Raw genomic sequence first — 16,758 nt, forward strand, 5'->3', positions numbered from 1 at the left:
AGATGTACAGACTTGTGTCCATTTATTCCTTTGCTTAGAGATTGCCCGGTTTGGCCAATGTACATGGCAGAGGGGCATTGCTGGCATATGATGGCATATATCACATTGGTAGATGTGCAGGTGAACAAGCCCCTGATGGCGTGGCTGATGTGACACAAATCTGACATCAGGAATCATAACATTCAAAAACCAGTGGGAGAACACTTCAGCCTCTCTAACCATTCAGTGACAGACTTGAAGGTGGCAATTTTGCAACAAAAAAACTTCAAAAACAGACTCCAAAGAGAGACTGCTAAACTTTAATTAATATGCAAATTAGATACAATTAACTTAGGTTTAAACATAGACTGGGAATGGTTGGGTCATTACACTAATTGAATCTATTTCCCTATGTTAAGTTCTCCTCACACCTTCTGTGGGTCATCTCAGTTATCACTTCAAAGGTTTTTTTTCTCCTGCTGATGATAGCTCATCTCAATTGATTGGACTCTTCCAGTTGGTATGCATACTTCCACCTTTTCATGTTCTCTGTATGTATAAATATCTCCTGTCTGTGTGTTCCATTCTGTGCATCCAAAGAAGTTAGCTGTAGCCCACGAAAGCTTATGCTGAAATAAATTTGTTAGTCTCTAAGGCGCCACAAGGACTCCTATTCTTTTTGTAGTTTGAGAGTCTTCTTTGTCTAATATAAATACTTTTCAACAATGAAGGTGATGATAAACCATCTTTGTGTGGAACATAGATAACATAGGGATTAAAATGAGTGATGTGCCTCATTTTGAGAGATATTTAAGAGGTATGGTTCTTAACAAATAATGGATTTCCCTTTAAATACTTTAAAAGGAACTTAGCTTTTGCAAGTTTGTCATGAAAACCTCTGTGTCAAAGTTTTGTTGTAATTTTGATCTTGAAAATACATTTCCTCTTTGTTCAGAAATATTTGTTCCAATTCTTAGCTCTATAAGATTCTAGGATTGTCACTCTCTGTTCTCTGAAACCTGTGATGGCTGAGTCAGTGTGAAGCGATGCAAACAGCTACAAGCATAGTTGAAAGCTCTTTTTGTTTAAAATATCACCAGTTCAGTAATCACTGGGATTTGTAGTCTGTTACTTGCCAATTTTTAAATTCTCAGCCATTTTCAGCTTTTTTTACACTTTATGAATTACATCTGGATGACAGCATGTTTATATATATATTTTATTTTAATATAAATTGTTTATATAGTGTCTCTTGTTCACAATTATCCCAAAGTACTTGACAGGCTGTTTGGGAATTATTTCACCCACTGCTGAAACACAGCCTCTTTGTGGAACATGGCAACTAGTTAACTGCACACAACAGTTCAGGACAGGAAACAGACTGAAGAGAAATTTTGGTAGGCCCAAACTGGAATTTGGTGAGGACACTGCGGCTGAAATCTCTGTGCTTGCAAAGTGCCCTGTTTATTATCTCATTTGAAAGATGATAGCTGACAATGTTGTATGAGTTCAGTGCATTCTGTTCTGACTCAGAGGGAGTTCTTTACCATCAGAATGCTTGTTTCCTAACATCAGACTAAGTTAGTGGATTCAATATTAAATTGGAAGGAAGCATACCACCTACTGAATCACCAACAGTACCTCCTCTAGTTTCTGACTTTACCTTTGAATGTCTCTATTCCTGTCGTGGGCTAGGCTTGATTCTGCTTAGTGTGTGAAGCAGGATGAAATTGTAGCTCAAGGTGACATGGCTACAGACTGTATTGTGTATATTTTAATTATTTTACAGTAACCAGGCGATGTTTTACTTTGGACAAGAGCAGTTAGATCTGTTCTTGATCAGTATGTTTACAACTCTCTGGTTCACTTCTGAAGATATCATTCTTAATATGTTGTGATACATTTGTTTTATTACATCCCAATAACTACTCTGTTTGTTAGACCTTGGCACTGGAATTCATTTTTAATGAAATCCATTTCATTTCCATTTATTTTGTTAGCTTTTCATAATGGTTCAAGCAGTATTTTATTTTTTCAAGGAAAAAGGGTCATGAATTGAGAAGATTACTTTTTGAAGGAAAAAATTCAATTGTCCAGAATGGGTTTTTTAAATTAAATCGAAACAACTTAAGTCCTTACTTCCCTTCACATCTCCCTTGGAAACTCCCTCCTTTACTATAACCTTGTGGTCTTGATGATATTCACAGAGAAGCTGATTTACTGAATAAAGAACTTTAAGTTTTAAGTTTTGGAACATTACCAGTGTGTCTGAACCCAGGTTTCAAATTTTACTGGCATTTTGTTGGCAAACCATTTTTTGGAGTCCCTTCTTATTTGAATACGTTTCCTGACACCTTTGGCTGTGTGTTACTGTGTTTTTACATTCTGTCTCTTTTTTAAAAAAATAGTATATAAACATTTACAAAGAATTAATTATAAAATATCTGGTATAAAAGTAGAATAAAGACAAGAAAATTACTGGTTGAAAATTCAGAGAGCACAAAAAGTAAGTGCCATTTTTATTGCAGAGGTATCAAAAGTAGCAGTGTTATCCCCGTCCAGTCAGTGGGCGCAGTCCTCCAAACACTTCAAATGAAGTGGTCACAACTGTGTGTAGCCAGATTGACTTCATCCTCCTCACAATAGCACTGTGTCTAGTAATAAGTGTTCACAGAATTGGGCCCTACAGTTGACACTCTTGTTGCTAGCACAATTTTTTTCCCCCAACAACTGTCCAAAGTGTGTGTAACTGTAAGACATTTGGTTTTCAGCCTGTGGTCCCTGGGCACCGGGGGTCTGCAGACTGTGTAAAGCTTTCTAAAGGGGTCTGCAGTTCCTTTTGAAATTTTTTAGTAGTCCACAAATGAAAAAGGGATGGAAAACTACTGCTGTGAAACAACCTTGTTAGTCCATTCACAGTATCAGCAGAGACAGGTCAGAAAAAATATGATGATCTTAATATGGTAGATTCTTCTTTGTACAATAAGTGTTTATAGCAAGGTAGGAAAAACTAGCAGTGTAAAATTGCAAGGCTTTTTGTAAATCTACAGAAGTCTGGAACACCTTAATCTTTTTTTTTTTTTTAAGAGGATGCAGGAAACTAGTATCTCCAGACGTAAAAGATACTATCACTTTGTGTACTAGTACTAATATGGGAAAAGGCTGTTTTATGTGGAAGCTGCTTGGATTTCTGCTATAAAAGAGAAATTTACTGGCATATTGATGAGCTCCAACACATTACTAATGACTGGTTGGGTAGAATGTCTCTGATTGCGTTGCAAGCACTGCACAAAAGTATCAACAATTTCAGGTAGTCTGCACTGTGTAGAAATAGATTGCTCTTGAAAAGTAGCTGGGATTAGAGGCCTTTTCTGTGTAATTACACTCTGAAAATAAAGGGTAATGGTACATTAAGAAAATCTAGTGGAATATATTAAGATGAGCTTTTTTTATCCAGTGGAAGGAGTTGTTAACTTGAAAACTGTTCTGCTCGCAAAGATGCTCTTGTGTTCCCATAGATAAACTCATCATTTTATTAGTATATTTTGAGTTTAGTTAGAAAAACAAATAGAAAACCTACAATATGTAACAACTTGGGAATGGGGTAAAGAGTTCTTTAGCATGTTGTGAATGGCACACAGTACATAGGAGAAAACGGAGTGGATTTTTAGCAAAGAGACTGAATGATTTGACACACATTAGCCTTGAGTCTGCATTTCCTGACTTACGTGAGGTTTAAACTAGACCCCATAGCTAGCTTTAATGAGGATTTATTGGAGGAAGAGAGATGACTTTTTTTAACTTAATTAAATTAAGTTGCTCAAACAACTTACTTACCTGGTGAATAATTTACTATTTTATTGTTTGAAAGGGGCAAAACCATCCCTCCTCTAAAATTGGTTATAGGACTTATTGTTAGCTTGCAACAAAATGATGTTATGCGGAATTCTACTACAGAGGGTATTTAAATAACTGTAAGAACTAAGAATTGGAATGGAAATGACAATAGAACTGTCATTTAGAAGTAACAGTCTTCAGTAATGCATTGTAGGATCTGACAACTTTTTTCTTCCCAGATGCTCCTGGGGGAAAGCCTGAATTATAAAACCATAAATGGCACTATGCAGTAACATCTGAGCATTTCTGTCACAGTGCATTAGGATCCTTGATTGACTTATCTTCTTTTATATGGTCCTATGGACCTTTGTAGCTATTGACAATATCTTAAATTCTATCATGAGGGAAGGCTTTGTTTCAGTACAGTTTATTCTTTAGAAAAGTATCCAGCTCAGACTGCCATTACCTAAATTAAGGAGATGGATTACACATCCGATATCAAGCACTATAATGAAAAATGTAAATATATCAATACATACACTGCTAATTTCCAGAAAGGATATAGTGGACTATGGCTATGTAGTAAAGTAATAAAAATGGAACAGAGAGTTGGCAGGTCACCTCCTTATCTGAAATATCATAGGAGACTTGGATCAAGTGGCATGTCCTTTTTTTCAGTTTGACTAAAAAATATTATATCTTTGTTCTAATACTAAGTGTTTCCAATATTATGGCATTCTCTGTAAATGAAATTATAGTAACTATAATCAAGCAACCTGAAGGGTGTGATTTGTTTTGTATTTTTTTAATTCCTCCCTCTGCCCACCCAGAACAAAGACATTCCGAGTTAAGGGTAGAAGTCTGTCTCTAACCCATGCCCAGGTATTTCAACATCTGGAATGTAATGTTGCCTTTTGTAATACCTCTGCAATACTGTAACACAGCAGGGTGCATTAATGAGACTTTCAGCTTTAAACCCACTACATCAATGAAACGTATAGTTGTCAGGCCGTTAACATTATTCAAACGTAGTTTTTGTGGTTTCAATTCCCATTTTATGTTGCTATATACACAAAAGCCATTGCATTGGCTAGCTGTGGGGACTGATGGTTCTTTGGCCCTGATATTTCTATGAACCATTTAAGTATTGTTTACTACTCTTGACAACATAGACTATAAATTATGTTGTGAAAAATTATTAATGTGCTAGTGTTTTACCATTTAATATTTCAGTTATTTTAAACACCAGAAATGCCCAGTTCACAGTTTGTCAGGTACCTCGTGGGGGTGATGAAAATTTGAAATGAAATTAAAACATTTTTTTCCAGAAACAGATAAATGCTTTTCTTTATCCCTACCTGTTGAGTAAATTTAGTTTGAATGGGTCATTCTTCTAGATTCATCAGTGAAGTCTTCTGTCTTAATTCATTGCGCAACAATAAGAAACAAAGAACTTTATGAAAACATTGAAATGAAGGGGAAAGTGAAATAAAAGAGGAGATGAAAGTATGAGATAACTTCATCATATTACATTATACCATTGATGAACCCCCTTTTCCTCCTTCAATCTAATTGGTCACAAATACAATCATTTATTTCTTCAGTGGGAACATCAATAGCTAAGAATGTAAATCCATCTACAATAGCTTCTTTCTAGTAAAGAAAATTCAAACAACTTTTCTTTTCCAGAAATGAAACAAACCCTCCCACCCCCAAAAAACCAACACAATTTATTAAGTTCAGAAGCACTTTATTATTGCCTTGGAACTGTGTGGCAGTGCCTCCAGGGCTATCTCAGATAGCAGAAATAAATCTGTCTGCCTCCAGTTGTCTCAGCCCTAGGTATTAGCGGCTTCCCCATGTTGTGTACTTCCTTACAGAATTTCTTCTTGGCCTAAATAGTACAATCTCACTGTTCTCAAACTCAGTCTTGTTAACTGTTGCCAAACCCTAACAGTTCCATGCATATGTTCCCTTAATCATATCTCTTTGTTTTAGAGATCTACATTTGGTTTCGACAGCCATTAATGAAAAACCACATTTCAAATTAAAAAGCGCGGGGGGTGGGGGAGCAGACAACTAGCTCCTTCAGTAGCTGTCTGCCATAACATTTATTTCCAGTAGGCAGCAGAGGGTGCACTTGTACTTACTAGTTCCTAGTATACTGTGTCACTATCTTGGTTACAGGAGGACTTGGAAGTCCTTGAATCTTCTTCCTAAATTCAGAAGAAATAACTCTGAACGCCACTTACTCTTTTCTTATTAGTGTGGCACATACTGCCTAAGGCAAAACCACCTTTAATTTAAATGAACTACTCTTTATTTGCATTAAAAGTGAGCTTTTACAGACTATAAATTGTTTACTAGATTTATCTTGTATAGCCAAACACTGGTAACATCATGTGGATCTTTTTTGTCTGTTAAATAATTTATCTTTCCCCAAAACTTAAAATGAAATGAAGAAGGATCATAATACAGTTGAAATATGTTTAAAACAGTTCTCATAGTAAGATTTTTTTAAAGTTAATGTTGACTCATTTGATGGCGTTCAAGTGTACTTTCTACGGATTCCCAGAGGAAAGTTAGTATTCTTTTAAGTGAAACTATTTTAACAGCAGAGTGCAAACCTAAACCAAACCAGTGTTCTCTAGAGTTCTCAGAAGGTGTAGATTTATTTACTGTAGTTAAATCATAATTAGTTCTCGGGGGATAGTGTATCTTTTAAACTGCTTTATTGCCACCATATTGGTTTTCTAAATAATCAGAAACTGCTGCTGTTACATTGTAGAGTATGAACAAAAATTTGCTGTAAGTAGAAACAAATGTCTGGAATCGCTACTTGTCACTTATTGGAGATAGTGACCCAAGTTAGAAGAAATAAGAAATACTGAAGAAATACAGCCATCTGTGTTTTAAAAAGCACCTTAAATGAACTATGGTCATATCTTTTTTCCAGAATTACAGATGCAGTATTATTTCACTTGATCATTTTTCAGGTAGCTTCTCTTTTTGGATTTTCCATTGCCCTTTTCACCTAATCATAAATTATAACTGAAAATAAATAAATGATGCTGTTAATTTGATGTAAAATATTAGCCTCTATTTAAATGTTGATGGTAGATTTTCATGAAAAAAGCTGACTGTTCTAGCTGACAATCTTTTTCATTAATTGTCAGGCTGATGTTCAATTTGCCTCAGGAAATGGATTTAATAGCGATTGCAGTTCGACAAACACAAGGGAAAGGTAAGTAAGTTTTCTTGCAACACTGACAGAAAGAAGATAGTTTATTGCATTTATTCAGTAATGTAGTTTATGTAGATTATTTATAGTAGGGCTGTCAAGCACTTAAAATGAATCGTGATTAATCACATTATTATATACCATTTATTTAAATATTTTGGATGCTTTCAACATTTTCAAATATATTGATTTCAATTACATCACAGAATACAAAGTGTACAGTGCTCACCTTATATTTATTTCAGATTAAAAATATTTGCACTGTAAATACCAAAAGAAATAGTATTTTTCAATTCACCTAATACAAATACTGTAGTGCAATCTCTTTATCATGAAAGTTGAACTTACAAATGTAGACTTAAGTACAAAAAAAACTGCATTCAGAAATAAAATAATGTAAAACTTTAGAGCTTACAAGTCCACTCAGTCCCAGTTCTTATTCAACCAGTTGCTCAGGGCTTGTCTACATCAGAAAGTTGCAGCGCTGGTGAGGGAGTTACAGCGCTGCAACTTTGAAGGTGTACACATCTGCAGGGCACCACCAGCGCTGCAACTCCCTGTTTGCAGCGCTGGCCGTACTCCCGTTTTGTCTCGGGTGTAGAGGATCCAGCGCTGGTGATCCAGCGCTGGTAATCCAATGTAGACACTTACCAGCGCTTTTCTTGACCTCCGTGGAAGGAGGAAGCCTCTGGTAATCAAGCTGGTCTCCTTTCCCGGTTTGCTCTCTCGTTCCCGGAACCCCGAGCAAGCAGGTCTCCTTCCCTGCGGTTTGCTGGGTGGTTCGGGGAACGCGAGAGCAAACCGCGGCGAAGCTGGTCTCCTTTCCCGGTTTGCTCTCTCGTTCCCGGAACCCCGAGCAAGCAGGTCTCCTTCCCTGCGGTTTGCTGGGTGGCTCCGGGAACGCGAGAGCAAACCGCGGCGAAGCTGGTCTCCTTTCCCGGTTTGCTCTCTCGTTCCTGGAACCCCGAGCAAGCAGGTCTCCTTCCCTGCGGTTTGCTGGGTGGTTCGGGGAACGCGAGAGCAAACCGCGGCGAAGCTGGTCTCCTTTCCCGGTTTGCTCTCTCGTTCCCGGAACCCCGAGCAAGCAGGTCTCCTTCCCTGCGGTTTGCTGGGTGGCTCCGGGAACGCGAGAGCAAACCGCGGCGAAGCTGGTCTCCTTTCCCGGTTTGCTATCTCGTTCCCGGAACCCCGAGCAAGCAGGTCTCCTTCCCTGCGGTTTGCTGGGTGGCTCCGGGAACGCGAGAGCAAACCGCGGCGAAGCTGGTCTCCTTTCCCGGTTTGCTCTCTCGTTCCCGGAACCCCGAGCAAGCAGGTCTCCTTCCCTGCGGTTTGCTGGGTGGCTCCGGGAACGCGAGAGCAAACCGCGGCGAAGCTGGTCTCCTTTCCCGGTTTGCTCTCTCGTTCCCGGAACCCAGATCAAGCAGGTCTCCTTCCCTGCGGTTTGCTGGGTGGCTCCGGGAACGCGAGAGCAAACCGCGGCGAAGCTGGTCTCCTTTCCCGGTTTGCTCTCTCGTTCCCGGAACCCCCCTTGAAGCCGCCCAACAGCGCTGCAGTGTGGCCACATCTAACACCACTTGCAGCGCTGGTTGCTGTAAGTGTGGCCACTCTGCAGCGCTGGCCCTATACAGCTGTACTAATACAGCTGTAACAACCAGCGCTGCAAAATTTTAGATGTAGACATGGCCTCAGACAAACAAGTTTATTTACGTTTGCAGGCGATTATGCTTCCTGCTTCTTGTTCACAATGTCACCTGAAAGTGAGAACAGGCTTTTGCATGGCTCTGTTCTAGCCTGCATCACAAGATGTTTACATGCTAGATGCGCTAAAGATTCATATGTCCCTTCATGCTTCAACAACCATTCCAGAGGACATGCATCCAAGCTGATAACGGTTTCAGCTCAGTAACAATCCAAAGCAGTGCGGACCAACACATGTTCATTTTCATCCTCTGAGTCAGATGCCACCAGCAGAAGGTTGATTTCTGTTTTTGGAGGTTCGGGTTCTGTGGTTTCCGCATCAGAGTGTTGCTCTTTTAAGACTTCTGAAAGCATGTGCCATACCTCATTCCTCTCAAATTTTGGAAGGCACTTCAGATTCTTAAACCTTGGGTTGAGTGCTGTAGCTATCTTTAGAAATCTCATATTGGTACCTTCTTTGCGTTTTGTCAAATCTGCAGCAAAAGTGTTCTTAAAAGGAACAAGAGCTGAGTCATCATCTGAGACTACTATAACATGAAATATATGGCCTAAACAGGTGAAACAGAGCTGGAGACATACAGTTCTCTCCCAAGGAGTTCAGTCACAAATTTAATTAATGCATTACTTTTTTAACAAGCATTATCAGCATGGAAGCACATCCTCTGGAATGGTGGCCGAAGTATGAAGTGTCATACAAATATTTAGCAATATTTTCCAATGCCGGCTACAAAAGTCCCATGCAGATGCCTGTTCTCACTTTCAGGTGACATTGTAAATAAGAACTGGGCAGCATTATCTCCCATAAGACAAACAAGTTTGTTGACATTTAGCGATTGGCTGAACAAGAAGTAGGACTGAGTGGACTTGTAGGTTCTAAAGTTTTGCATTGTTCTTCGAGTGTTTGCTCGTGTCCATTCCATATTAGGTGTGTGTACTCGCCACATGCAACAGTGCCAGAAGTTTTTCCCTCAGCAGTATCTTTAGGGGACTGGCTCTGGCACCCTCTATAGTGGTGGCTGCATGGCCTGGTATAAGGAGCGCCACCGGCTCCCCGCACCCTCAGTTCCTTCTTGCCGCCAGTGACAGTGCTGGAATATCTGCTGCTTCGGCTAGAATTGTTTTGTTCTCCATTCTTGCAAAACCTGTATAGTTGTATATAGTTAAGAACTACTACTAAGGGTAACTAATTCAACTATTAAAGTCTTTGTTAGTCCCAAATGGGACTCAGCCTGGGGACGGGGCATGACCCGGTCCCCAGGCTGTAAGCCCTGCGATCATTGCAAATGGGCTATGCCCATCGGCAATCCACGTAATAGCTGCCTAAGGTGCTTGAGTAAAGGGCACATAAGTGACAAGTGTGATCTTTGTAAGTCATTCAAACCCAGGACAAAAATGGAGCGAGACAATCGCCTGAAAGGGAAAGGAAGGGCTGGGGGCAAGCCAAGACCCACGCCGGACAGCTCAATGCCCCTTTACGGAAGTCAGGCCCCAGCTCAAGTCGAGCAGTGCAGGCCATCCCATACCTTGCCTGTGACTCCAGATAGCAGTACAGGCCTCCATCAGCTTCAGGTGCTATCGACACCTGAATCCCTGCAGGCAGCTCAGGAGATCGTGATGCTTCCGGTGCCGCTCACACTGGCTCCAGCGGTACCGCGGTCTCGGAGTAAACCCGCCTTGGGTCCTCCATATACGTCCCCACCGCGGCAGTGCACTGTTCCCCATTACATGGGATGTCCTGCCACTGCTCCCCCACCCAAAGCAGTCATGCCTCAGAGCTAGAGAGGTAGGCTCAGCGGAGCCCTCTTCGTCCCCAGACCTTGGGCACCAACAGCAGGATTTGAGGCGTACCTCACCAGTAGCCTGGCACAGATCCACTGAGGCTTGTGCTCCCTGGCAGGGGCACCAAGACTGACCCCTCACCTCACCAAGAGCTTGGTACAGATCTCAGGACCGATCGGGGGACCGAAGCCACCGGTCACCAGCCCATTGTCATCAGTCTTCGAGATGGTGATCGTCCTATTCGGGAAGATCCTCCCAGCAACTGGTACACGATAGCTCCTGGTCCCGCTTGACATCTGGTACCAGTCAAGTAGCATAAAGCGTAGATTGCCAGGTTTCCGACACTGATCCGCCGAACACCATCAGTCCCCAAAGCCCAGACCAAGACCTTCATCTCACTCGGACAGATCTACCTTAAGGCGCAGTGACCAGCACCAGTCAGGTAAGAGCTGCCACTCCACCCAATCCTGGTCGCCGGGTAGCGACCGCTCCGGCAATAGCTCCAGCACAGAGCAGGGTTCCATAACTGCAGGGCATCCTACGATACTGGCGCTGTCGCCTACATCATCAGCACCAAAACCTGTCCCAGGACCCCAAGTGCAGTGGCCGGCGCCATGGTACCCATAGAACCCTTGGAGGTTCACCCAACCTTCCCAGGCTGCCCGATCGGTGTCAGGAGCCTCAGACAGGTCAGCAGCCTAGACATATCAACTCCCTCCAGTGCCTGAGACTTCTGGGGGAAAGACCCCACAGGTCCAGGAGGACCCAGAGGAGCAGCCTGGTGGACCACCAATAGACGTTGAGGGTCCTGCGGTACCAGCACCATCCTTGTTGTCGCCAGATGAGGCTATCATGGAGTCCGCTCACCTAGTTCCTCAGGATGACGCTAAGGCACACCAGGAACTATTGAAGAGGGTTGCTTCTACCCTGGGGCTTCAGGACGACAAATTGGAGGAGCCTTCGGTCTCCGTATTTGATGTCCTCTGCTCCTCAGCACCTGCCAGGGTGGCTTTGCCCCTTCATGAAGGGGTATTGAAGATTACCACTGCCCGGTTGCAGACTCCCTTCTTCTTTCCCCCCATCTCTAACAGGGCCGAGTGCAAGTACTTTGTGCCAACCAAGAGGCGTGAGTACTTATATTCCCACCTGGCCTCCAATTCCCTGATGGATAGAGGCAATTAATCACAGGGAGAGGCAAGGTCAACGCAGGGCTACCCCCAAAAATAAAGACTCAAGGAGGCTGGATCTCTTTGCACACACAGTTCATTTGTCTTCCAGCCTGCAGTTGAGAGTGGCCAATCACCAGGCCCTCCTTGGCTGCTACAATTACAGCATGTGGCAGGCCATGGCCAACTTCGGGGCTTCACTTCCCGAAGAATCGAGGAAGGAATTCTGGGCGATCCTCAAGGAAGGCACGGCTGTGGCCGGGGCAGTCCTACAGGCAGCTTCAGACACAGCGGATTCTGCCGCTCACACCATGGCCTCTGCCATCTCCATGCGGCGAGCGTCCTGGCTGCTTCTCTCAAGCTGAGGCTCAGCAGTCGATGCAGGACATTCCTTTCAACAGCCAGGCCCTGTTTGCAGAGCAGACAGTAAGCTGCTCGGTTTAAAGGACTCCCGTGCCACCCTGAAAATCTTGGACTTTATGTCCCAGGCCTGGCATGTAAGCGGTTCAAACCACAGGTGCCTTAGGAACAAGGGAGCCAGCCTAGGCAGGACCTGCCTCACAAGAAGGCCAAGGACTACAAACGCCACCTGAGCCACCTTCCTCCAACCTTTGCTCAGTCAGGTTCCACCTGAAACAATCAGGGGGCCAAGCAACCGTTTTGAGGGTGTGCCTGAGGGAGACCTACCATACTATTCCCTGGATCCATCATCTTCAGCCGCCTTTTCTTTTTCCTCCTTGCGTGGACCACTATAACCTCAGACCGCTGGGTCCTGAACACAGGGCTATACCCACCCCCAGTTTCTTTCTACCCCCACCCAGGCTCCTTCCCTGTCCCTCTTCATTGACCCGTCTCACAAGAGTCTCCTCACACAGGAGGTCCAAGGGTTACTGCAGCTGGATGCAGTGAAGGAGGTTCCTCTCAAGTATAGGAACAAGGGGTTCTGTTCCCGGTACTTTTAAATCCCAAAGGCCAAGGGTGGTCTACAGCCCATTCTGGACCTGCGAGACCTCAACAAGTACCTAAAGAAGCTGAAGTTGTGAATGGTTTCCCTCGCTTCTATCCCCCTGTCCCTGGATCCGGGAGACTAGTATGCCACCCTCAACTTGAAGGGTGCATACTTCCACACAGTGATTTTTCAAGGTCACAGACACTTCCTCCAATTTATGGGGGGACCCAGCACCTACCAATTTACTGTCCTCCTGTCTGGCCTAGCAGTAGCACCGAGGGTGTTCACCAAGTGCATGTCGGTGGTGACGGCTTATCTCAGGTGCCAGGGTATCCAGATCTACCCATACCTTGACGAATGGCTGGTCAAAGGCAGCTCCAGGTCTCAGGTCCAAAAGGATGTTGTAGTGCTGCAAGCCACCTGCCATTCCCTGGGTCTACTGGTGAACGACAAGAAGTCGATGATAGTTCCAGTGCAAAGGATAAAGTTAATGAGAGCAGAGCTCCATCCAACCTGTGCCAGAGCATTCCTGCCACTACAAAGGTTCCAGATGTTGACAGACCTTATCGCGGAGTCTCTGCATTCCCCCTGACTATGGCCAGAGTTTGCCTGTGTCTGCTGGGCCATGTGGCAGCTTGCACATACGTTGTCCGCCCTGCCAGTCTCCGGATGCGGCCCCTGCAGCAATGACTGACTTCGATCTTTTCCCAGTCCAGGGATCACCTGGAAAAGATTGTTACCATCCTCCCCAGTAATACTCACCTTGCTGCGTTGGTGGACCGAGTGTGTGAAGGTCCTAGAGAGAGTTCCGTTTGAAACCCCCCCCCACTCCATCGAGTTGGTGTTGGATGCCTTGGACCTCGGGTGGGGTGCTCAGAGATCTCCAGACTCAGGGTATGTGGTCCCTGGAGAAGATGACGCTACACATAAATGTCAAAGAACTCGGAGCGATCCGCTTGGCATGTGGGGTCTTCCTACCTCACCTGTTGGGCAAGGTACTGAGAGTTCTGACCGACAACACAGCCTCAATGTTCTGCATCAACAGACAAGGAGGAGCGCTCTCATTGGCTTTCTGTCAGGAGATACTCCATCTCTGGAACTTCTGCATCAACTACAAGATCCATGTGGAGGCTTGTCACCTCCCTGGCATTAAGAACACGCTAGCAGATCACCTCAGCAGGGCCTTCTCCTCTCACCATGAGTGGTCACTCCATCGGGAGGTAGCCTACATGATCTTCCAGAGGTGGGGAACTCCCCAGATGGACCTGTTCACCACCAGGCAAAACAAAATATCATCAATTTTGGTCTGGGCAAGGACTCCCTTTCTGATGCCTTCCTCCTGTCATGGTCGGGGAGCCTGATGTACACATTCCCTCTGATTCCACTCAGATTCCACTCATCAGTAAGGTTCTGTCAAAGGGTGCAAGTTATCATGATCACCTCTTCGTGGTCTTGCCAGCATTGGTTCAGCATGCTCATGAATCTGACAGCGGTCCCTCCCTGGTCCCTGCCCAACCGACCAGACCTGCTGTCACAGGACCACACAGTTGGCTCTTATACCCCAACCTCGCGTCCCTCCACCTCGAGGTGAATGCTGCATGGCTGAACCCGGACGAGCAGATCTGTTTGGAGGAGGTCCAACAGGTCCTCCTGGGAAGCAGGAAGCCCTCAACCAGACTGACTTTCCTAGCCAAGTGGACAAGGTTTCCCACTGGGCGTCCAAGTGTGGCATCTCTCCCTCGCATTCTTCCATACAATCTGTCTTAGACTACCTGCTTCAATTGAGGAATCAAGGCCTGCCGCACACTTCCATTAGAGTGCATCTCGTGGCTACATCTGCTTTTCACCTGCCAATACAGGGCCAGATGGTGTTTTCTCATGACATGAAGGTCAGATTCTTGAGAAGTCTCGATAGACTCTTCCTGCAGGTACGGGCCCCTATCCTGCAGTGGGATCTTAACTTGGTCCTTTCTCGGTTCAGAGGTTCACCCTTTGAGCCGCTGGGTTCCTGCCTCCTTCCAACCTGTCATGGAAGGTCGCTTTCCCAGTGGCTGTGACATCAGAAAGACGAGTCTCTGAGATTAAAGCCTTGACCTCAGAATTGCCATACATGGTCTTCTACAAAGACAAGGTTCAGCTGCAGCCCCACCTGGCCTTCCTGCCGAAGGTAGTGTCCACCTTCCATCTGAACCAGGACATCTTCCTTCTGGTGTTCTGTCCGAGACCACACAAGACCAGTGAGGAGAGGTGTCTTCATGCGCTGAACATCCGGAGAACCTTGGCTTTTTACCTGGAACATACCAACCCTTTCCGTAAATCAAGTCAGCTCTTCACTGCTACAGCGGATTGGATGAAGGGCCTTTCAGTGTCCTTGTGGAGGAATTGGATCATAGAATATCAGGGTTGGAAGGGACCTCAGGAAGTCATCTACTCCAACTCCCTGCTCAAAGCAGGACCAATCCCAGACTTTTGCCCCAGATCCCTAAATGGCCTCCTCAAGGATTGAACTCACAATCCTGGGTTTAGCAGGCCAGTGCTCAAACCACTGAACTATCCCTCCCACTGTTACAACCTGGTGGGGGTTCTACCGCCACCGATTGTCAGAGCCCAATCGACTAGAGCTCAGGTGTCCTCAGTGGTCTTCCTGGTGCAGGTCCCTATCCAGGACATCAGTAGAGCCGTGATGTGGTCCTCTGTTCACACATTCACGGTACATTATGCCATCGCTCAGCAGGCCAGAGATGATGCTGGGTTCAGCAGAGCTGTGTTGCAGTTTACATGTCCGGGAACTCCTACCTGCCTCTGATGGTACTGCTTGGTAGTCACCTAATATGGGATGAACATGAGCAAGCACTCAAAGAAGAAAATACAGTTACCTGTTCCGTAACTGCTGTTCTTCGAGATGTGTTTCTCACGTCCATTCCACAACCCGCCCTCCTTCCCCACTGTTGTAGTTTACAGCAAGAAGGAACTGAAGGTGGGGGGAACTGGCAGCACTCTTTATACCACGCCATGCAGGCGCCACTCCAGAGGGCACCAGAGCCGTTCCCCTGTGGATACTGCTGAGGGAAAAACTTCTGGCACCGGTACATGTGGCGAGCACACAAGCTTAATATGGAATGGACATGAGCAACATACAGGAGCAGCTCTAGGTATTTTGCCGCCCCAAGCACAACAGGCAGGCTGCCTTCGGCAGCTTGCCCACGGAGGTCCGCCAAAGCCACGGGACCAGCGGACCCTCCTCAGGCATACCACCAAAGGCAGCCTGCCTGCCGCCCTCGTGGCGACCGGCAGAGTGCCCCCCATGGCTTGCCTCCCCAAGCACATGCTTGGCGTGCTGGTGCCTGGAGCCGCCTCGGCAACACATCTCGAAGAACACCAGTTAAGGAACAGGTAACTGTCTCTTTTTTTAGTGCAGTTATGTAACAAAAAAAATCTACATTTGTAAGTTGCACTTTCACGATAAAGAGATTGCACTACAGTACTTTATGAGGTGAACTGAAAAATACTATTTCTATTGTTTATCATTTTTGCAGTGCAAATATTTATAATAAAAATAATAATATAAAGTGAGCAGTATGCACTTTGTATTGTGTGTTGTAATTGAAATCAATATACATCTCTACCCCAATATAACACAGTCCTCGGGAGCCAAAAAATCTTACCGCATTATAGGTGAAACCGCGTTATATCGGGGTACCGGCGGGGTAGCGGCAGCAGGGCTCCGACGATGATTTAAAGGGCCTGGGGCTCCTCGCAGCCGCCAGACCTCCAAGCCCTTTAAATTGCCGCCCAAGCCCCGCTGCTGGAGCCCTGGGGTAGCAGCGGCAGGGCTCCAACAGTGATTTAAAGAGCCCCGGGCTTTGGCCGCTGCGGGGAGCCCTGGGCCCTTTCAATCTGCATCTGAGCCCCACTGCTGGATATAATGTGGTAAAGCAGCCTCGCCCCTCAGAGTGCTGCTTTACCGCGTCATATCCAGATTTGTGTTATATCGGGTCATGTTATGTCGGGGTAGAGGTGTATTTGAAAATTTAGAAAAACATCCAAAATATTTAATAAATTTCAATTAGCATTCTATTGTTTAACAGTGCAATTAAAACTACGATTAA

General features: G+C 44.9%; 1 protein-coding gene across 1 annotated transcript in view; it reads left to right on the top strand.

The window, feature by feature from the left end:
- Positions 1–16,758, top strand: part of HLCS (holocarboxylase synthetase) — a 209,545-nt gene that overhangs the window by 182,598 nt on the left and 10,189 nt on the right. Inside the window, exon 7 of the mRNA XM_030578034.1 lies at positions 6,993–7,060. Within this exon, the coding sequence (XP_030433894.1) occupies positions 6,993–7,060 (68 nt within the window). The remainder of the gene's footprint in view (positions 1–6,992; positions 7,061–16,758) is intronic.

Source organism: Gopherus evgoodei, chromosome 1 (assembly GCF_007399415.2).
Source record: "Gopherus evgoodei ecotype Sinaloan lineage chromosome 1, rGopEvg1_v1.p, whole genome shotgun sequence".
Classification (NCBI taxonomy): Eukaryota; Metazoa; Chordata; order Testudines; family Testudinidae; genus Gopherus; species Gopherus evgoodei.